General features: G+C 46.8%; 1 protein-coding gene and 1 long non-coding RNA gene across 2 annotated transcripts; one reads left to right on the forward strand and one right to left on the reverse strand.

Moving 5' to 3' along the window:
- Window positions 1–5,201: 5,201 nt before the first annotated feature.
- Window positions 5,202–11,187, reverse strand: LOC147911765 (uncharacterized). The gene is made up of 4 exons (XR_015550632.1): window positions 11,025–11,187; window positions 7,107–7,224; window positions 6,628–6,718; window positions 5,202–6,031 (listed from the first exon to the last, which is right to left on the reverse strand). It is a non-coding gene; the product is annotated as an uncharacterized LOC147911765 (long non-coding RNA).
- On the forward strand, window positions 11,135–20,674 carry LOC147911766 (small integral membrane protein 10-like protein 3). The gene is made up of 2 exons (XM_087427419.1): window positions 11,135–11,151; window positions 20,461–20,674. The coding sequence occupies exons 1-2, from the start codon at window positions 11,135–11,137 to the stop codon at window positions 20,672–20,674; spliced, it is 231 nt and encodes a 76-aa protein (XP_087283545.1).
- The last annotated feature ends 1,358 nt before the right edge of the window (window positions 20,675–22,032 follow it).

Here is a 22,032-nt window from a genome sequence, read left to right on the forward strand (position 1 = left end):
CCAATAATCTCTGGCTGAGAGATGCATGAATAAGCAGGAAAATGTGTTCACAGGGCCTCACAGGAGGGGCATCTGGAGGCGGAGGGTCCACTGAGGAAGGGAGAAGGACAAGTGAGTGGCAGGCATGCAGGATGTGCACCATGGGGTCTTCTCAGCTCCAGAGGACCTGGACCCTCCCCTCTCCACTGCAGGGGGGTCCATGCAGCTCACCTTGTGTGTAGATCCAGGTGTCCTGGGCTCCTCCCCTGGTACCCAGCCCTCATCCAAGGCCCGCCTTGGGAAACCTAGGCCCCACACCTCAGATTCTGCACAGACCCCGCCTCCACGAACCCGCATTAGACGTGCCCCCGCGTCTTGGTAGTCCCCTGCCAGGCTTAAGGATTGTGCCTGTGCAGTGGGACCACCGATTTTCTAGGTGGAGCCTGCACAGGAACTGGGTACTGCACCCAGGCACACCGCCCAACCCCCCACCCCCACAATCCCCTGACTTGGGTCCACCTCCTAGGACAGGAACATCTGGTGTTAACGGGGAATGGCATGTTCAGAATGGCAATGTTATTTTGTGGTCTTTGGTAAAGAGTAAAGGCAAATACACCTGGTAAAATCATATCTAACGACCTGAACTAGGGCCAAATGGGGAAACGGCCACAGCTTAATGTGAGACTCACCCTGTACCACAAGAGAGGATAATAAAAGAGATACAAAGAAAGGTCTAGCTGCAAGTGGGGAAGAATATAAGTGATTTGAACTCTGCATACCTATAAACTCCCTCAGGCAGGAAATGAGACATTGCAGCTTAGGTCCCTCCAGACTGCATGGCAAGAGCAGAGTTGCCGACACCGGCAGCCTAAGATCTTTATGAATTCCCAGGAAGAGAGCCCCACCCAACCACCCAACCACTTCTGGACTGATCTTTTCTAGAACCAAGCTGGTTCCCCTACTCCTACCTTACCCTCGTCAGTATCAGGAGATTCCCCAACCTCACTCCAAGATCCCCAAATCTGTGTTTATGGCCTCCATGGCATGGCTAAAAGGATCACTTCTCATAGGGAGGGATTAGATTACACACTACCTGTAGGGGAGTACTTCCTTAAACAAAGGGGCGAGTTTAACAAAGGGGAGAAATTCCCTCAGGGCCTGGAGAGCCCCTTCCTATGCCACCAAGCCCCTGTGCTTGACGCATCAGACTCTATAGCTCAGAGCTCTGCCCTGGCTCAGGCGATGACGCACATGGCACAGCCACAGCTCCCTTGATCTTGCTGGTGTTTACTGTGAATAAAAAAATCGACAAGTGGCACCCTCCGAAATAAGTAAATTTTATTGGAAGAACACAAGTGTTCTATAAACGGCAAGACACTTAAGCAGCAAACAAATTTTAAAGACACAGAAGTGAGGATAGCTCAGGAACACTCAACAGCATGTCTTTTAAATTATATGCTCTGCAGTGAAAGGAAATTATGAGCCTTTGCTGTCGTCACTCATTCTTGGGATCTAGTCCCAAACTCTAAATGTAACAAAAGGATGATTGGCTCAAGGAGGATAAGCTGAAAAGTATCAAACCAAGTAGCCATGGCCAGAGCACTCAGTCACAGAGTAAACAGAAGGTGAGGGAAGGTCTCAGAGAAAAGGTGCCTCCTGGAGAGACCAATCAGCCTGAGACTACGGCCTTCCACCCTGTAGGACACAGATACAAGACATACACATTTTGAGATGTCCCCATGTGTAAAATATTTAAAAGATTTCTTGAGTAAGTACAAAAGCACATACCATAAACAATGAAAACAACCCAAAGTCCAAGGCAATCCCAAAGTCACAGCACCCCAAAGTCAATTTCTGGCCCTAGGACAAATAGCTGATGTCACAGGGCCACTCCTTGAGTCGAAGTTCTGCAAGTGAAGTTCATGGCTTCTGTAGAACTGTTGTGAGTCTATGAAAATCAACATCCTGTGGACTAACGGTTAACCTTATACACGGCTAATGCAAATGCTACATGTACATGGAAAAATTAAGGCAAAGCAAGAATACAGATGCAGTAAACAGCATTACCAATTTATTCCTATAGAAGCATTCTTCTCTTCAGTTCAAAAGTCTAAAATATTTGAGGGGGCACTCATCTGTAATCATGGGAGGGTCTTTATTATTATGATTTTTAAGCCAATTTATTGAGGTATGAAGGTATGACTGACATACAGAAAGTGGAAGACTAAGGTTGTGGGGTCAGGGTGCTGAGCTACAGTGTGTGAAATATGGTTAAACCAGGAACCAAGCACCTGTGCTTCTTCTCCAGAGCCCAGAAGAGATGGGTTGTGTACTGAAAAATTTGCTAAAATAGTAAATTTTATGTCGTGTTCTTATTACACATAATAATACTAATTAATGAGAGTGGAATGAAACTTTGGAGGGGATGGATATGTTTACGGCACAGATAATAGTCAGGGCTCATGGGTGTATACTTATCTCCAAGGGGGATAGAGAGGAGATCATTCAGGAGTGCCCACATTTTGCACATTGCTTCCACACTTTTTGAGCAGCCTGCACACTAATATCCACAACACAGGATCTGAGTCCTCTCCTCCCACCAACTGTTCTAACAGGTCCTGTATATCACAAGACACAGAGATCAAACCTCTGCCCCCACCTGCAGACAGAACCACAGTTCACTCGGAAAATGGAAAATAACACCCTGTCCCCAGGATAAATGTCTCAACTTGACAAGAGAGCCATATTTTCTCACATCATATCCATCAGCATCCACCGTTACCTTCTGTCCCCCAGCTCTGCTGAACCAAAGGTAGTGAGGGAGAATGCAGAAACAGGACAGGAGACACATCGCTCCACCCACAAGGCCCATCACAATGTTCACACCAAAGTCCCATGTCCTCCCCATTCTCAATTTTTCCTTATACTCTCAGAGTGTCCTCATATACCTTCTGGGACCCCTATGTGCCAGCGCCAGACTTCACCAATCAAGAGAAATCAAAAGCTTGAAACAGAAAACCCATAGGACCGGTCCCCTCCTCAAATTGCAGCTCCCCGTCCTCTCTCCCCTCCATAGCTGCAGTACCACACACGATGCACACACCCCTCATTGTTGTGTCTACAGCAGCCTGTTCCTTGAGAGTGCAGACAAGGACCCTTGAGGCAATGTGATCACCCGTGTGAGAAGATGAAAATGGCAGAGGGGTCAGACCACCCAGCAACAATGTCTTCTAGCAGATAAATGGGGGAAGGGACAGAAAAGCCTATAGGTATACGGCCTCTTCAGCAAGGAGGGATAGGAAGGCTAAATCTTCCAGCCTGGAGAGCTCACCTGGGATGTTCCTAGACATCAGGGCTCATCGGCACATAACCTTAAGGATCCAAATGTCCCCAGCTTCATGTATCATTCATTGACAGGACCCAGTGACTTTCCTCTTCCCACCAACGTGCAGAGTATGCTCAGCAGAAGAGTGCAGACAGCTAATATGGAAATGCTTGGATAAAACTCCAACCAAATTCCCATAGAAAGAACCGGGATCCCTAATGATTCCTAATATGCCATTGCTCTGCATAGTGGACAAGATTCTGTTCAGCACCTTCACGTCAGAGCACAGAAACTGACAACAGGCCATGGCCTATTTCTTCCCAGGGAGCCAAAGTTTCCAGCACCTCACATGCTGCCATTGCCGGTATGCACTTTCCGTAGGAGTTCAACAAGGCATTTGAGCCATGCGAGTTTCGAAGGAAAAAGCCGCTGGCCAGGATGTTGAAAGAACATACCAGCAACAACAGCTCACTTTCATTAGTCTCTACATAGGAACACAGCTCACTATCAATAAAAAAGAAAGACTGAGTGGCCAACTCAACCAAGAGCGATTATTCCCCAGAAACAACAGCAGGTGCCTCTTAGAAGAATCCCTCGGGTTAATGTTCTAGACAACAGTATTGGAGAGTGAAGGGCCATCACTCCTTGAGCCATTTTTCACAGGCCAAAGCAGTGCACAGAATCAGGGAGAAACAGCACAGCATTCCCCAGCAGCTAAGTGGAAAATCCTCAAGGAAGCTGGAGAAACAAGCAGCAGCCCCCATCATAAAAATTTCACCTTGGCCAGAGGGCCACATGTTCTCATGTCGCACTCAACAGTGTGTAATGTTATCTTCTGTCCTCCAGCTAGGCTGGTCCCAGGTAGTGCCAGGGATGGGGAAGTGGGCAGGAGACACTCTTGAACACACAAAGGCCAGTACGCCTTTCACACTGAGGGCCCTGATCCTCCTGTCTGCTTTGCCTCAGGCTCTGACAGCAGCTCTACAGAGGGCCACTCGTTCCAGCCCTCTCCCCACCTCTAGGCTTGAAGTAGGTGAAGGAAGGAGTTAGTCCTTCCATATTTCCTGATCAGAGAACCTCCGTCCCCTTTTTGAGCCTCCAACCTCTATAATTCATCTCAAGAAAGCCAACAATCTCCAAGTAGCTGGGGAACCAGTCACAAAATCTTTTTCGTTAAACATGTGTTCTCCCATGTATATTGGTGCAGCCACTGTGGAACACAGTATGGAAGTTCCTCAAAAATTAAAAATAGAACTACCATATGATCCAACAATCCCACTTCTGGGTGTATATCCAATGGAAATGAAATCACTATCTCAAAGCGATATCAACAGCCCAGTGTTCATTGCAGCACTATGCACAAGAGCCAAGTCATGGAAACAACCTAAGTGTCCATCAACAGATGAATGGGTAAAGAAAATGTGGTACACACATACAACAGAATATGATTCAGCCAGAGGAAAGTCTGCATATAAGAGGGAACCAGTATAAGAAGGAATACACTCCATTTCAAGGGCCTTGCCTTAAAGGGTCCAGTATAATCCCTTCTCTTTCCATCACCCACATAAATAAGAGGAATGAAAGAATACATAAGGCAAACAGGACTTTGACGTGGAATACTTCACACCAGAATCTACAGCACATTAATATTCCCACCAGTGAGCACATATTCATGAGTACATGTCTCATGAGGCTCAGTGACATGGTTGGCAAAGGAACGGACTCCTGGGAAAGAAAGAGATCCCATCTTACATTCTGAGCACGGTCTCCTTCTCTTTCCTGAGAGTCTTGATTTTGAGAAAGCCACCAAGTAGAGGCACTCTTTTGGAATCCTTAACCCCGTGACTTATATTTAAACGCCAATAGTCAGTGGATTTACCCATTAAACCCTTCATTTTGGTCTTCCCCACCCCTCCCCCATGAAGTGAGCTAAGATGACTTTGATGGGGAGTGAGAACAACAAGTGTGTGTGGAAGAGGAAGAAGGCATCACAGTTATTGCTGTTTCACACGTGTTTTTGAATAGCAATTAAGCCAGTCATGGTCACCGTCATGTCACTTGGAGAAGGAACATGGGCTTGAGTATGGGTTTTTCTAAGGATCTCACACATCAGGTTTCACTGGGTAGACAAGCAAATTGATCCCCACCTTCCAAGGCTCTAAAATAAAGTAAGCAATTACAAGGACAAAGGAATGTCTTTGCAATGTCAACACGCTGTCTAAAGGGTACAGACTGTAGTTTCTAATCACAAAGAAGTGTGGATTGTTTTGACCTTTGGTGAGTGAATATCAGGTTCTGTGATGCCACCTTGTGGATAAAACCAGTGCTAATAAAGCAATAGAGGAAGCAGAGGTATCTATGAATGAAAGGTTACAGGTGTCTTTGAATGCACCTTAGATAGGCCATATTTACATTTAGCACTCCCCCAACTGTCAAAAGTCTTTACTTGATCTTCAATGAATTAACCACCGCCCAGAAAAGAAGTGACTTTACATAGGCAAGGAAGAGGTGAGACCTCTGTGGCACTGCCAGTTAACAAGTACCGTCCAGCCCGAACTTGGTGCTGAGCCACATCCGCTTCGATGTAAGGCGTCCGGCTGGCCAGAAACTCACGTGGCTCAGCGAAGGCAAAGTCTGAATGGCCGGCCTCCTCCTGGCATCATAGGAGAATTAAAGAGGTTGGTTTCTAGAGAGATGCCCAGTAACCTCTGAGGACATTTGCTGGCCCTGTGAAAGGAAATACACATTTAGTTGAAATTGTGGCAAGGTCTAAAGACCTGAAGTGGGAGTCGGGGCTGAAAGTGTGAGGAGCTAAATCAAGCCAAAATATTCTGCTCCAATAGATGGATTCAGGAAGTGGTGAGTTACTTCCTTCAGTACCTGCTGTGTGCTGAGCACTTTACAAAGATTGTCACTCTTGATTCTCACAACAACCCTGATAGCAAGGCATGACTCCCATGTTGCAAATGTGGAAACTGAAGCTTAAAGATGAGAGTAAGAACCAACCAAGTGTATTTCACACTCAGATCCTAGAAATTTGTTGTGAAGGAAACACAATGCACGGTCTCAGCAACATCTCGAAAGCAAAAAGTGGCCAACATTGGACAAAAGGGTACATATTTAAAGAAGTATTGGCCTACATATACTTGAAATGTTAGCCTATGCCTGCAGGAACGCTGCCACATGAATGCCCACCCATGCATAGCAGGTCTGGACTGGCAGACTACCATTCTCTGGCACCCACTCGGTGTATGGGTCTCATCATTTCCCCCCGTCCTAGTTAGAGCTGCCTTTAAATTACATGAAAATCCACGTTCTCCTACCTGAAAGAAAAAGCACATGAGCAATCTCCCACAATCTCTGGATTCCTGAAGGTTGTTGTTGACAATCGCACGCAGTCCATCCTGCTTCTGCCTGGTCTTGCAAGGGTTTTCCAAAAGGATAAAAGGACAGATCAAAACTTTGATGGGAAAATGTCAAAATCAGGTTTTATTTGAAATGTGACCTTCTAATAAAGTCACAGTGTCTGTAACAGTGGCACCCACAGGGAGTAGAGGAACACAAACAGAGAATGCACAAAGATACCTCTGACTAGTGAAGAAATGGACTGTAGACGCAGGGTCTCTGCAATGGGGTTACTAAGCAGTGCCCAGGGAGTGCCCCTGACATTGCCGGAAGTTCCTGTCTTAGAGACTCAGGGAAGGGAGTTTCACACCATCTGAAAAGGGGGTACAGCTGACAGGAGAGGAAGGCTACCCTCCCCCAACACCTGTGGCCTCACATCACATGAAACGGCACTCACTCGTCTGGCTGGTCTTGACTTCTGGTTGCCATTCCACTCTCTCCTCATTACAGGCCCACAGGTGGACGAACTGGACTTTTCTACCACAGGTCCTGAAGGAGATGGTGACTGTACAAACCTGCAAGGAGACTTGACTGTGGGTGGACAGCCTAGCACAACTGCAGGAAAATTAGGTTATTTGGAAACACATACGAGATGAGTTGCAGGGACAAACATCCTCTTTTCCTTACCCAGAGGAATTTCTGGAAATGGCTGACAGGGCCAGAGTACCCAATCATGCAGCCTGTGTGAGGCAGGCCAAAAGAGTGAAAGATACTGTAAGACTGGCACTGCATGAATCAACCACAAGATAAGACTGCTGCTTTAGAGGCCTCATTGCCCCTTCAAAATGACCCATGGTTCATCCTGCTTTACTCAAACATCGAGGGGAATATTAAATATTACGTTGAGAGGTACTGTCAGTTATTTGCTAGAAGGGGAGTCTCAGAACTGCATTTCTTCTCTTCAGTAATAAGGCAACTGACTCATACCTAAAAGTATAAGTAACAAACCTTTGGAACGGGTTATTCTCACTTTGTTACCAACTAATGACACTTACATGTCATGCGAGATTATGTGTAACGGATAATTCAGATGGGTTTTGTGTTCTTAATAGATCATGAGATGCATGTTATACAACTCTGTTGTTGTTATATTAGTCTCAGTAATTGGTAACAGAGTAAGTTCAAAAATTGCTAAAACTAAGCATGAGCTAATTGAATTCAGAACAATTTCATGAAAAATTTCATATATTACATAATGTTACTACCACCTGACATTGAACATAGGTCTTTGAGGAGAAAACAACGCAAAACACTGGACATTTGGTAATATATAGACTGGGGAATTTGCTCTTAGTTTGCAATATGCCCTAGAATACTATGGGCAATGGGCATGGAATAAAAGTACCTTCATCCCACACTTAGATGTTGTTTCAGGTCTGGGGCTCTGCCTGAAAAGTCAGGACTAGTGAGGTGAGTTAGTGTCCCAATTCCTGAAATTGGTAGTGGCAGGAATCTGCCAGTACCAATGGCACAGAGAAAGTAAAATCCAAATACCAGCAATGAATATTTTACATTTCTAAATGTAATCGAGGTGGATTTAGAGAAAATCAATGTTCCACCAATATTAAAGTCATTAAATCATTTCTACATTAGATAATATACATAATTCATTTCTACATTAGATAATATACATAATTCACTCAATATGATGAATCAACCAGAAAAAGACTCATAAGCAAACTCAACCAAGACCGTTGTCCACAGGAAGTTACTGTTGTACTTAATACCAGTATCAGGTTACTTTCAGTGACTAGGGTCCTCAGGGTTTTGAGCAAAACAACAGTTTTCCTTTCATTTCATTCTCCCCTTGTATACTCATTAGGTGTCACATGATGGAGGAATGAGAATAAACAGGCAGGCACTGTCTGTTTCTTAAGCCAATATGCTAGCACCCGAGGCACTAAGGCACACTCAGCACTCGCGTCCAGAGAGGCAGAGACAGCACCCTTTGCGATGGGGGTGGGGGAGGAGCATGCCCAGCCTGGCCCGGGACCGCAAACAAGGAGGATAGGAGTGGTCCTGGGCCGTCTGGTCAGGATGCAAACTATCATATCCTCCTTGTTTGTAAAGAAACTACACAAATCAGTTATTCTATGGGAGAACACCTGGGATGGAGGACTTAGGCCAACACGTAAAGAAATAATGACATATTCAATGCACAATTATGGCTCTAAAATACTATTCAGAAGTATGCAGGATGACCTGCGAGGGACATTCCCGCCTGGAGAGCAGAGAGCATTCATTCTGGGGGTGAATTTCCTTATACGCAAATTGAAAATGCCCCACGATTGCCAGAGGAAATGCATGGAAAGGTTCAGGACAGAGCTGAATTGAATAACGTCATACTCAACACACAATTATTGCAAGAAATGAAATCCTGGAAGAACCAAAATGGCTCCCAGCGGTGGCTGGTGACCTGCACTTCCGGGAATTCACTGTTGTAAAACAACAACGATCAGGCAGATGCTCAATGTGTGAAGTTTTTACACTGAAAACAAAACTTTCTTCATTCTTATTAGATCTAAGCAATAAGAAACATAAAAGCGAAAATTTCAAAAATTTAATGATAAGCAAAAGTTCTAATGGTAAATAAACTGAAAGGTTCGGCTACCGGACCTCTTGAAGCCGGTAACTGTCGTAAAGCAAGACACACAAAGACGATCAGAACAATCTTCTCCTCATTTGTAAATTGAAGACAACTTGAAAAATTTTAACACAAAGCTTATGAAAAGGATCAGGACGTACATTTAATAGAATAAAATGATACCAAACGCCATTGTTCTGTAAAACACATTCCCAAACCTGTTACCGCTGGACCTCGACATACGGTGAAGAGCAGTCACTGTCGTAAAACCTCAGGGACTCAGCCAACTGAAGGTTCTGCCTTGTAAATTGAGAGGACCTCAAAACGTGGATTTTTAAGAAAAATTGTGAATAGGGAACAAAACCAGAATAGAACAATATAAATTATTTCAAACACGCAGTTATATTATACACTTAGGCGCTCAATCAGACGCTAAAGTCCTCCTCTCTAAATTGAAATTTACCCCAAACATTTAAAGGAAGTTTATGAGGAGCAACAGGACCTCGTAATTAAATGCATGTCGATGAACATGTAAAATTCAATGTCCAACAGGGTCCAGACTTGGCTGACAGGAGCGCTAAGGGGGCTTCACAGAGCTTGTAAAACTTGCAGAGCCCAGCCGGGCAATTCAGTCCCGAAAGTGCACACGGAAAAGACTCTCATTTGAAGAATCTTTAGGAAACACAGCTAATAGCAAGATTAAACAAATTCAAAGGAATGCAATATCATGAACAACAACAAAAAGAGCCACCCCACGCCATTATACTGTAAAATAAAACAGGAAATAGGATCCTGGGGATGGGATTCCCTTCAGGGACTTATGGCAACAAGGTCTTGCAAACCAGACCGCTATTTTTCTCCTTCCAAAGGTGGACATGACACAACACTTTTTATGGAAACGCATGAAAGGCGTCTGGAGCACTCCCGATGGAATGCAATGACATTAGATACACACGCACATTTTAGGACATGAAAATGCCACACAGCCTTCACCCGGGACTGAAGGCGGATCCCGGAGGTCAGGGAACAAGCCCGAGCCGACCAGGCCGGCTGCTGACTCATCGTCACCTTGAAGTTACCAGGATTTTTCTCTTTTTAAGGCAACACATGAAGAAGCCCGTTCTGAAATGCACCCAACAAATGGTATTAAACACACACTCACGTTGTGCAGTGAACACAACACTCGCTCAAAGGCAGCTGTCGGCCCTCAGCTGTCACACTCGCACACGCTCCCTCAGCCCCTCGCTTTCCTCTTTCAAGGTCGAAAAGAGCGGAAATCCTGCCACTCCGAAAACTCTCACGGAAACGACCAAGATGTAACAAAGACCCGGCCACAACATCCCCCCCAACGACAACATCCCCCCAACGACACCCTACAATCAAAGGCCACATCAGCTCCCTGGCGGCCAACGGCCACGGCCCGTCCTGGACCCACACCCCCCGGCCCACCGCCCCAGCCCTTTCCTCATTTCTAAGCTGTCCACACCGCAGGTCATCGAGACCACGAACAGGGGGTCCAAGACCCACATTTCCACAACCACATGATCTGAACGTTTCCTCACGTTGTCACAGAAAGCTCAACCCTGAGTCCGATCGCGGCGAAGGGGCCTGCTCTGCCCTCGATGCAGACTCCAGGGGACACTTCTGTCCAAGTGCATCAGCACACACCATCTCCCCGATTCCCTCAAGAGCACACTGCGGACAGCCAACCAGGAAATAAAGTAAACTTACACTTGGGAGATGGCAGGAAAGGGAGCCGCCATGTTCCCTCGTCACCGAGGATAACCGTCCACGGAAGCCGCACTGCACAATCCAGCTTTTAAAGAGCCTCGTCAACCGATATGGCTGCCTCGACGTCGTTTCTATGGTCCCGCCTTCAGACATCGCCATTGGTGGGCCTGTAATGATTGACAGGAAAACTGTCCACTCTCTCCAGGTCTAAGAGTGCCCACTCGGCTCATACCCCAAGGCCCCGCTGATGGACTGGAATCTTTGCTCATATTGTTACCTCTTTCTACATCTGTTTCCATCTCTCAATGCTGAGCTCTACTTCTAAGGCTTGGAACGTATCTTTTGCTTTGTTTCCTGTCATCTCAGACTTTGGAAATCTTGATCACTCAGTTTATTTAACTCTAGCTCAACGGCATCCGCCTCCAGGAAGCCCTCCATGCTTTCCTCCTGCCATCCCTAGAGGTAGATATGAGTTCTTCTTTGCTATTAGATATGGACATGAAGAAATATCAGAGTAGGGAATGCAGCGGAATCACGTGAGCTCTGGGATCCGATAGCAGTGGCTGGGCACAGTGTGAAGGACCAAAAGTTTGCACTTGGAATTTTGGCAAGTCACTTAAGGTTGCAGACATTTGGGGAAGACCAAGGAAAACCAACAACACAGTCACTCACTGCAGCTTTCCAGGATCGGTCCCAGCAATGAATTCAAACATCTTCCAACACCCTTGTCAGGATTTTCATATCATTTCCTACCTTTCTGTTTGTGGAACTCTCGCCCACATGTCAAGGCCCAGGCATAAGTCACTGCCTCTCTGACTGCTTCCCTGATTTCATGTTCCCACCCTCAACCCCCAGAAGAGTTATTTCTTCTGCAGCTATAAGATGAAAGATAAGGGGACTTCATATCTCTCCCGCAAACTTCACGAAGCTTCCTGATTATTCAAGGTGAGGCTGGAAGCCCATTGCCTTTCAGGAGGCCATCTGCTGAGAGATTCTTGCAGCTGCTCTCAATCTGTGAGCTGTACAAACAGGGAGGTTCAGCTCCTCTAGGACTGACTACCTTGAATGTTCACCTCACCTACACTCTACCACGGGAGGTAGACCACAAGCCACGGGTCATGTTAGGTGGACTGCACGCTCGCAGTGGACAGTGCCCCTGGGAAGGACTCTCTAATGCCGGCACTATCCTGACACAGGAACTATCACTTTGGTTGCCGTGGTGAGGCTTCACATGTGAACGTTGTTATGCAATAGTTTCTGATGTTGTCCTAACCACTGTGAGGGTTAATTTTATGTGTCAACTTGCCTGGCCACAGCGTGCCCAGATTAAACATTATTTCTGCTTGTATCTGTGAGGGTGTTGCTGGATGAGACTGTCATGTGAATTGGTGGACGCAGTAAGGAAGATTGCCCTCCTCCATGAGGGTGGGCATTCTCCAATCCATTGAGGCCTGAATAGAACAAAAGGTGCAAGAAGGAAGACCTGTCCCCTTTTTCACTGCCTCACTGCGTGAGGTGGAACATCTCCTGTCGTCTTCTCCTGCCCTTGGCTTGGGATTGACACCATCAGCTCCCCTGGTTCTCAGGCCTTTGGGCTTGGACTCAATTACAACACCAGCCTTCCTGGGTTTCCAGCTTGCAGACGAGAGATTGTGACACTTCTTCTCCTCCACAAATGCGTGAACCAAATTCCTCATGAGAAATCTCCTTACATATATATATCATATCTCCTTTTGATTCTGTTTCTCTGGGAAACTCTGACCGATATACCTGGGATAGCGCAGTCAGCTGCACCTGTTAGAGATGGCTTCCTAGCCCTCAAATAGAACTCTGAAGAAACAGCAAAATGAAAAACATCAAAATTAGTTCCAAGCTGTGGGGGAGGAAACTCAGACACCAGAAGCAGACAGCCAGATAATCAGGAGTGCTAAGAGCACAGCCGTTGGCCCTGATGGGTGTCTTATCCACCAGAGTCTGGCTGCTCATTTGCAAGCCCAGAGAAAGCTTCTGGTGAGCTCTTCCAGAGCTGGGCTTGTGGGGTCAGGGGTCAGACTTTGAGAAAGATCCAGAGGGCAGGAGAGCTGTTGCAGGCTTTGTCAGCAATCAGTGAGGCCATGCATCTGTGACCTTTATCCACATGGGGAGGGAAGAGAGGGAAGACAGGGGCTGCTGATGTGACTCCTGTCTCCAGGACCTGCCACCTCTCTCGACACCTGGACTAAGCCTTGTCCCTGTGACTGGTCCTCTAGATGGACACCTGCTCGGCTCTTTCAATGCCTGGCATGGGACGGCCAATACCACACAGATCCTGTTTCTCGGATCACCTGTGTCCTCTTGATCTTTATGTCACCAATCATTCCTGTCCCATTCACACTTTATCCCGGACAAACACCCTGGGCTTCTGCCTGTCTGGGCAGAACTAGGAGTCACTACTCACCTACTAGGCGTTATGGCTAGTGGTTCTGTATATGGGCTGGACCTTTGCTGCTGGGATTCCTGTACCAGCTCTTCCTCCTCTCAGCTGGGTCACGTTAGATGATTGTTGTGCCTCTATTTCTTCATTTGAGTGTGTGCCAGTAAGAACCCTCTCACGGGGCTGCTGTCATAATCATTGAGTTAATGCAAAGCCCTTTCTTGGTGACTGGTGCACACCATGCTCTCACCTACTACACTCGTTATTTTAAAATCATCGTCCTTCATGTTTCACATCATATCTCCCCCCTTTCCTGCAGCCTTCCCACACCAATGCAGCCCGTATAAATCTGCATTTTCTAATTACCATTCAAAGCACATAATCTGCATCTTACACCACACTGTCTAATTCTCCAATTGCTTCTTCACAGCTTTATCACTTTCATCTATGTAATTTCTCCATGCTAATTAGCAGATCAACCTGTCCTAATTTTTCATATATCTATATGTCTCAATTCTCCTCTCTAAATCTATCACCAGTTTCCATATGTAATAATATAATATAGCTCACTATAGAGCATGGTATATATGGGGATTCAATAAATATACGTATAGGTACTACCTATATATGAAATAGTGCTTTTCATTGGCAGGTATCCAGAAATATTCCTGCTTGAGGAATTCACAAACTCTCTTGCCCACAGACTGGTTTTGCCGGAAGGCACAATGTGGGGGGTGTTGTGATAGAGAAATTGGCAAAGGGCTCTTGGAGATTTGGTTGACTCCCTCAGGCCAGTGTGTGAGGAAAGGATGCACCAGGCTGAACTGTGTGTTGCACGGGAGTTGATGGGGTACACAGGAGAGAGGGGAGGCTGTGTAAAGGACTGGAGAGGAGCAGGTGCACAGGAGCAGGAGTGGGAGACAACATGGTCTGCTCAGGGAAGGCTGCATAGTGTGGTCTGATTGGACAAGGGAGTTAAGGATGGAAGACGAGGGTGAAAGGCAGCCCAGAGCAAACAACCCTGGGTTGGATGTGGTAGACTCCATCAAGAATTGAAGGCCTTGGGTAACAAGGTTCAATTTGCTTTTCAACTCTATCATTTGGGTATCAGTGTGCAGAATGGATCAGAACAGGATCACTAGAGAAGGGAGGCCATTTAGGCATGAGAAGGCTGTTAGAGTCCAGGCGGGTTGGAATGAATGTTGGCGCTCCTAAAGGTGCGAAGATGGGATGAAAACTTGGGTGACCTTGGCATGGAGTGAGTGTGCAGTGGCCGCCATGTGAAGAAAGGGAGGTCAAGGGGTCAGGGGCTCCTGCTGGCTTGATGGTGCTGCTGACTGGGTGGATGGTGGTCCCACCAAGTGAGAAAAGAGACACAGGGACATAACAGTTTGGGAAGAAAATGGAAGATAAAGAGTTCACCTTACAATAATTTTGAGACCTCGAGGAGATTTGAAATAAAGGTGAACAGTAGTTGAGTGGAAATACAGTCTGGAATTGAGGGAGGAAGAAAGACCCAGGGCTGGGAGTCCTTGCAGGAGGTTCCATGTGGGAGACCCTGCAGTGGACGAGACCTCCTGAGGACAGAGAGTGGGCTGAAAAGAGAGTCTGCCCACAACCCCAGGAAGGCTTAGATCTTAATAGTCTGCTCACCAACTAACAGCAAGAAAGGAGACACAAAGAAGGAGTCAGGGGTGCAGAAGCTAAGATGCCACAGGTCATGGCTAGATTCTTTGTGTTTCTGCAATGCCAGGATTGTTACAGCATCCTGGCGCCAGTGCTCTCATCGCTCAGGCTCTCACACCTGCTCCCCGCAAAACTAAAGGCATCTCTCAGGCTCATTTACCTTTTGCTGAGAGATGCATGTTCTGCCATATTGGTCAGAAAAAGAAAAGGTCCCAGTGCATCAACAGTCAAAAGACGTGATTAATCAATTCATCACTTGGTGTGGGGTTGGTCCCCAGTAACAGACCTCTCGCTCCTTCTCCTCCAGAGCCTTCACTCTGATCCGTCTGGCTTCATTCCCCTTCTCCATATAGCCCGACCTGCTTTCTGTCTCCTTCACTCCCCTGGCCCTCAGAACCCACTTGCTCCCTCTCCTCCTGTACTCTTCTAGACCATCATGCAAGCTGCTTTGAGTGCTGGGCCCGTGGTAAGACGGGGCCATTTCAGCGTCATGGACCCATTGCTGCACTTTCTTCCCTGTGGAATGAGTTCCTGAGATGGTCAGCATATTGGGCCACATCTTCCACGGATGGACAAACTTCTGGATGTGGATCATCTTCGACAAAATGTATTAGACATTTATAAGCTTTTGACAATCATAATGAAGTTGTCCTCGAAAAACACTGTCTGTTTGAAATACTGTTTAAAAATCTGAGAGAATGTTCATTTCCTCTTGACATTACCAAAATGGGGTATTAAGAGTTTTCTTAAGTTTTAAAATATATTAGCGAATAGTAATAGCTCATGATTGTCGTACTTTATATTTCTTTGAATATAAGTGCGTTTTTTGGTCTTAATGCATTAAGAACAATGGTTGGGACTGCACTCATTTAATGTCTGACTTGTGAAAGTGTCTCTTAGTGTTTGAATGTTGTGAGTGCAGCCATGTAATCACAGGGCATTCATTTTCTTCACTTATAAGATATTTACAAACCTCCTCTGAAAGATTTTGCCATTCCTTACCCCCGTCAATGCTATGAAAATGCCTGCTTTTCTGCATCCAGAGTATTCGATTTTTCAACCTTCATTGTAAATCTTATCAAGACAGACACTGTTTTAATTTCTCTGGTCTGGCGTGTGTTTGAATAAAGTTGAATGAAAATGACACTGAATGTTCACTGAGCATCTGTAACTTTCCTCTGCAGGTGGCCTGATCAAGAAGTTGGCCCATCTGTTTCTTGGTCCGAGAGCAGGTGGCCCTGAGGACTCCTGACTTAGGGCTGGATTCTGAAGTGAGGGCGGTCTGGTGGAGGACCGTGCCCTTAACCTGTGACGTTGGGCCTAACTGTGGATGGTGAGTGTCAATTGCACCACACCTCCTTCCCCTCATGAGGAGGGGTCCCCACTGCTCCACCGTAGGGCTGGGCCAGGGCATGTGAATAGTCCAGAGCCTTGCTCTGGGACTTGGCACAGTCACCAATATTAAACCTTCACCCGGAAGAGCAATGGCTGCCCAAGCCTGACCGGACCACCTGCCTGGATCAGCAGAGGAACTCAGACCCCACACAGGAGTGGACCAGACCCTCATGTCTGTGCCTCTCTGTCTGCAGGCCAGGCCCTAATCATACCCTGAGTTCATGGGAAACAGCCAGATGGACAGAGAGACAGCTGGACGGGTACATAGACAGAAAGATAAAATGGGAGGGAGGGAGGAAGCTTTGAGGACACCCAGTGCTGGACCTACTGCAGAGGACCGCAAGGGTCCACCTCCTGTGTCTGGAGGAGACTTCTGCCCCAGCAACTTCCTGCACACTCAAAGCCTCGACAACCTGAGTCACTCTTGTTTTGGGCCTCACCAAAATCCTTGAAGAGTGAGTGCCTGGAAGACCACCCCGAATGTGCTGAGAAGTCATCAGTCGCTCCCAAAGGCTTGGCAGACATTGGCCCTCCTGGGGTGGGGCCAGGAACCAAAAGAAGTGAAATAAGAACACTGAAGAAGGCGAGCCCTTAGCAATCCCTCCTTTCTCATTGGCTGCCTAAATCACGCCAGCTTATCTCCGAGTTGGAACATTTAAGGAAAAGGTAGAAGACAGAAGGGTAAGGGCCAAATGGAAGTGCGTGGAATGTCCTGTGTCTTGAGGAGGATCAGAGACCCTTGTCCTCCATGTGAACAAGGGAGCTCTGCACGTCACACACAGTCCAGGCATTATGTATACTGGTGTTAACATAATGGAAACTCGCCTGTTATTTTATCCTCAAAATGAGTTTACCAAATTTAGCAAGCTCTGCTGCTTTCTTCAGATATTATAACTTTTTATAAGGTTTTCATAGGAGTGGTGTTCTCTGGGAGTGCTCTCAGCATATCCATCTGATAAACACACACGCGCACACACACATTTCCCCTGTAGACAGCTGCTCAGATGTTTTCAGATGCATGTAACTTCAGATCTAACTTCAGGCAATGGGATGGACACTGCCAATTTAAAAGGCAAATTCACCAGTTATTTTACCCTCAAAACGAGTTTATTTGGAAATAGCCAAAAGAATTGCAATTCAGGATGTGCATGCTACGGTAAACCATAGGCAAGCTGGGAAAACAACCTGAGGGGAGCTACTTTTATAGAGGAAAAGGGGGTGTAGGGAGAGGTTGTTCTAAAGGAAAGTCCATTGGGGGAAAGCAACAGTTCAGGGCGGCAACAGCTTCTTATTGGCTGAGCTGCAGTGTTTCTCATTGGCTGGGCTGTGGGGTTTCATTGCCTGGGCTGCTGCAGGTGGGGAGAGAAATCTTCCTTCAGTAGTAGTACTTCCTTCAGTACATCCTCTGGAAGATGTTTGTCTCTTTTCTGTTTGGAGTAATTGACATGTGTGAGAGGGCTGGAGAGCTTCCCTATAGGCCTTCCAGACTCCAATTTAGTTAAGGTCTCTTTACTAATTTCCACTCTGGTATATACACAGGCCTGGGCACCTCAAGACCCTGTTCTGAGAGCCAGGGTGTCCAGTGCCAGAAATCGATTCCCTTTAGTCTTCACATGTACCCTCAGGCCAGTGGTTCTCAGGAGGCTCATATGGTCTGGCCTATAAAAAGAATGGTCCTTAAAATGTTTCTTAAAATGTTCCAACTTGGAGATAAGCTGATGTGATTTAGGCAGCCAATAGAAAGGAGGGATTGCTAAGGGGCTTGCCTTCTTCAGTGTTCTGATTTAACTTCTTTTTTGGTTCCTCAATAAATGGAAGAAGTGACACACCTCAAGACTTCCCCAGGCTCACAGGAGACAGGGACACAAAATGGTCCCTGGGGTGCGTGAGGCACAGGTCATAAAGGGTGCAGTCGAGCAGAACATGTAGCCAAGTCCCCTCGAGTTCACTCCCAGCAGCTGCTGATGCAAGGAATCCCCTGGGCCCATCCACTCCACTGCTGACCAGGCCGCCTGTGCTGAGCCTTCCTGCGGGCCTCCTTGCTGCCTCTGTGGGACCCTGTGAATTGGGGTCCATCAGGCTGGATGAGAAAACCCTCTCATGCTAGCGTTGCAGACTCCAAAGGGTGAAACAGAGAGGCACCTCATTCAGCCTTTAAACCTTTGGGCTCAGCCCCAAGGCACCGAGAATCCCCACCCCCCAGAGAAGCAAGGCAGCTACAGCTCTCCCTCCCCTTGGTCAGTGGCTCTAAACCGTTCTGTTTGCATGGCCCCTTCTGTTGTGTGTGTGTCCTCTTGCTCCCTGCATTTTTATTTGTCAAACTGTACCAATGAAGAACCATTCACTTTTCCCCTTTCCTGATTAAGATGTCCACGACTGAATGTACAATAAAAATCAATGTCCCAATGATTCTTATGATGTCATCAACAGCCAATCAGAGCTTCTTACCAGCATAATATAATCAATGTGACCACAATGAGTTGATACAATTTCAGCGAGCAAACATAATTGAAAACAAACAAAAAGCAAAGTGAAATAAGTCAGAGGGAGAAGGTCAAATACCTATGATTTCCTTCATTAAGTAGTAGATAACAACAACAATAAACAAACACATAGAGACAGAGATTGGATTGGTCGTTACCAGAGGGAAGGGGAGGAGGAGGGCGAAAGGGATAATTCGGCACATGTGTGGTGATGGGTTGTAATTAGTATTTGGGTGGTAAACATGATGTAATCTATGCAGAAATAGAAGTATAATGATGTACACCTGAAATTTATACAATGTTATAAACCAATGTTACTGCAATAAACAAAAAATTTTTTAAAAAAAGAAAAGAAACAAAAAGACTTCTTCAGTTCCAAATTTCTTTGTTCTCTTGGAAAAAAAAAAACACCTGCCCATTTTACTTACTTATGTATTTATTTATCTATACTTGCTGATCCTGGGTAGAAAATACACATGAGAGGTAACCCCCAAATCTCCCCAAGTGTCTCCTGTTCTTGCCTGTTGTAGTGGATGCGATTGAGGTGTAATGATAATGTCCTAAGACTCGAGGGACCATGATTGCAATGCAGGCAGGAACAGGAGTCAACTGCATGCTCACTGCTTCCAGCTTTGGTCCTCACGACTTCTGGACTGATGTTTCGCAGAACCATGCTGGTCACCCTTCCTCTGCCTCTCCCACAAGCAGGAAGAGGAGATGCCCCCGCCACCTCTACAATATGCAGATGTGGATTGGCGGTCTTCATGAAGTGGCCAAAAGGACGGCTTTGCATAGGAAGGTGACAGATTACCTACTACCCTTCATACTTTAACGAGGAGAGAACTTCAATCTGGCCTGAGACCTGACTCTGCCCCCAAGGCCCTGACACCACTGCCCCAGATTACAGAGCTCACCAATCCTGGTGCAGGATTTGAAGCCCATGCAGAGCCACATCTTCATTGACCATGCTTGTAGCCATTGCAAATAACAAAATCTACAAGCGGGAGCTTTTCCAACTTGCAAAAATTTTTTGGAAGAACGTAAGTATTTTACAGATTCCAAGACCAAATGAATAAACACACTTCAGAGGCAAAGAATTGAGGGTTGCTCAGGAAGACTCAACAGGTGGTCTGTTAAATACGATCTCTACAACAGCAAAGGGATTAGGCAGACTTAGCAGAAAATCACTCAGCCTGGGGTGTATTTTTAAAATCCAAACTTAGTAGGACAAAGACTGATTGCCCTGAGGCAACTTACCCTGCTGCGCCCGCAGCGGGCATCACCAATCCCGGGCCAGAGCGCTGCAGGAAGGAGGGCGCCTCCGCGCAGCGCAGCTCGCATCTGCGGCCGCCCATTCGGCCTCCCGCACCGATTCCCCCCGCGTGCGTCCCTCTGTCCGTCGGTCGGTGGTTCCGCGGAGCCGGCTGGGGGCCCGGGGCTCCGGGCACGGTACGGGAAGCTCCGCCAGCCCGATGGCGGCGGCGGCCCTGTCGGGCCCGGCGGTGCGGCTGTCGCGCTCGGTGGCGGCCCGCGGCTCCGACGGCGCCTTCTGCAAGGGGCTCACGCGCACGCTGCTCACCTTCTTCCACCTGGCCTGGCGGCTGCGCATGAACTTCCCTACTTCGTCGTGGCCTCCGGTGATGCTCAACGTCCGCCTGCAGATACATATTTAGAGCAACTAACTTGGGGACATGGGTGTGTGTGTGTGTGTGTGTGTGTGGGTGTCAGTAACTAACTTGGGGACATGGGTGTGTGTGTGTGTGTGTGTGTCCCGGGCAGCATGGCTGCCTTCCACCCACCAGCTCACCGCCCTAGAGCAAAGCAACCAGCTCCCCTCGCACCTGCGGTTTCAAGCCCGTCTGTCTTTCCATTGCCTCCTCTTCTAATAGAAATGGGCCAGTAGAATCATGATTTATGGAATGCCTGCAGTATAACCAAAAAAGCCTGAGATATAACGAAAAGTGGACTCTCAAGGAAATGGAGAATTCAAGGACCAGAAAAGAACTTAGAAATCTGAAAATCCTCAAAATGTTTGAGAAGTGCTTGCATCCATAAAACAAAAGACAGCACGAACTTCAGGAAATGACAATGGGCACAGGATGCCCCAAGGAAAAAAGGAAAGGTTGCTAACAAGTTAAATAAAGAGCAACTGTACAGGAATGGTCCCAATCGGAGGCCAATCTTCCAAATTAGAATAAGACTAACAGACTTCCAACTGAAGGGAATGAATTCTCAGCAACAGATGGATGGAGTTAGCAGCTGGAGGAAATCAATAACATGACCTGGAAGGCATACATTTCTTCATCCCAAAAGAAACACAATGGCAAACAGAAGCTACAGGGGAAACAAAGATTTCCAACTGTACATGGAAAGCATGCTATAAAAGTGACCTCAGATGGGGCCTGCTTGTGAACTGTAGCCAGGAGCAAGAGACGGAATCAGCTCGATCGTTGGCCGTGGACCAAGACTCTGCAGGCACAGATGAGAAAATCCAATTGTAGCATCCCACTTTGCTACTCAGTGAACAGTATTTAAATAACACTGCAATGGAAATATTAGTTACAGTTTCCGTTTTTAGAGTGAATCTCTAGGAAAAGCAGGGAAGACTTCATTGTGGTTAGAGAGCAGATGGGAATGTTCCCAACTTTGACAGTGTGCGAGGACACGCAGCAAGTTGGCAGGCAGCGGGCAGGAAATGGAACAGGGGTGTTCTTCTCATGAGGCAGGAAGCCCAGGTACTGTCTCCAGTTGAAAGAATAAGACAGGTTTACGGATCATATTAGTAAAGTGAACAAGGACACCAACAGAAGAGTGAGAAGTAGTGACACAAGCAGACCGAGGGGGAAGAGAGCCAAGGGGACTGCTGGAGTCAGCAGAAAAGGCCTCACGTCACCAAGTCAACAAGTTGTAATAAAAGCACGTTATTGAGAAAAATGGAGGTAACCTCTCAACAGACGTGTCAAGTTTTGCCTCTGGGTTGGAGAACAGAGAGTGCAGAAGGATGGGCAGGATTCCCTGCTTTTCATTATGC

The sequence above is a fragment of the Ceratotherium simum genome, chromosome X (genome assembly GCF_057802395.1).
Source record: "Ceratotherium simum simum isolate JZ-2026a chromosome X, ASM5780239v1, whole genome shotgun sequence".
Taxonomy (NCBI): Eukaryota; Metazoa; Chordata; class Mammalia; order Perissodactyla; family Rhinocerotidae; genus Ceratotherium; species Ceratotherium simum.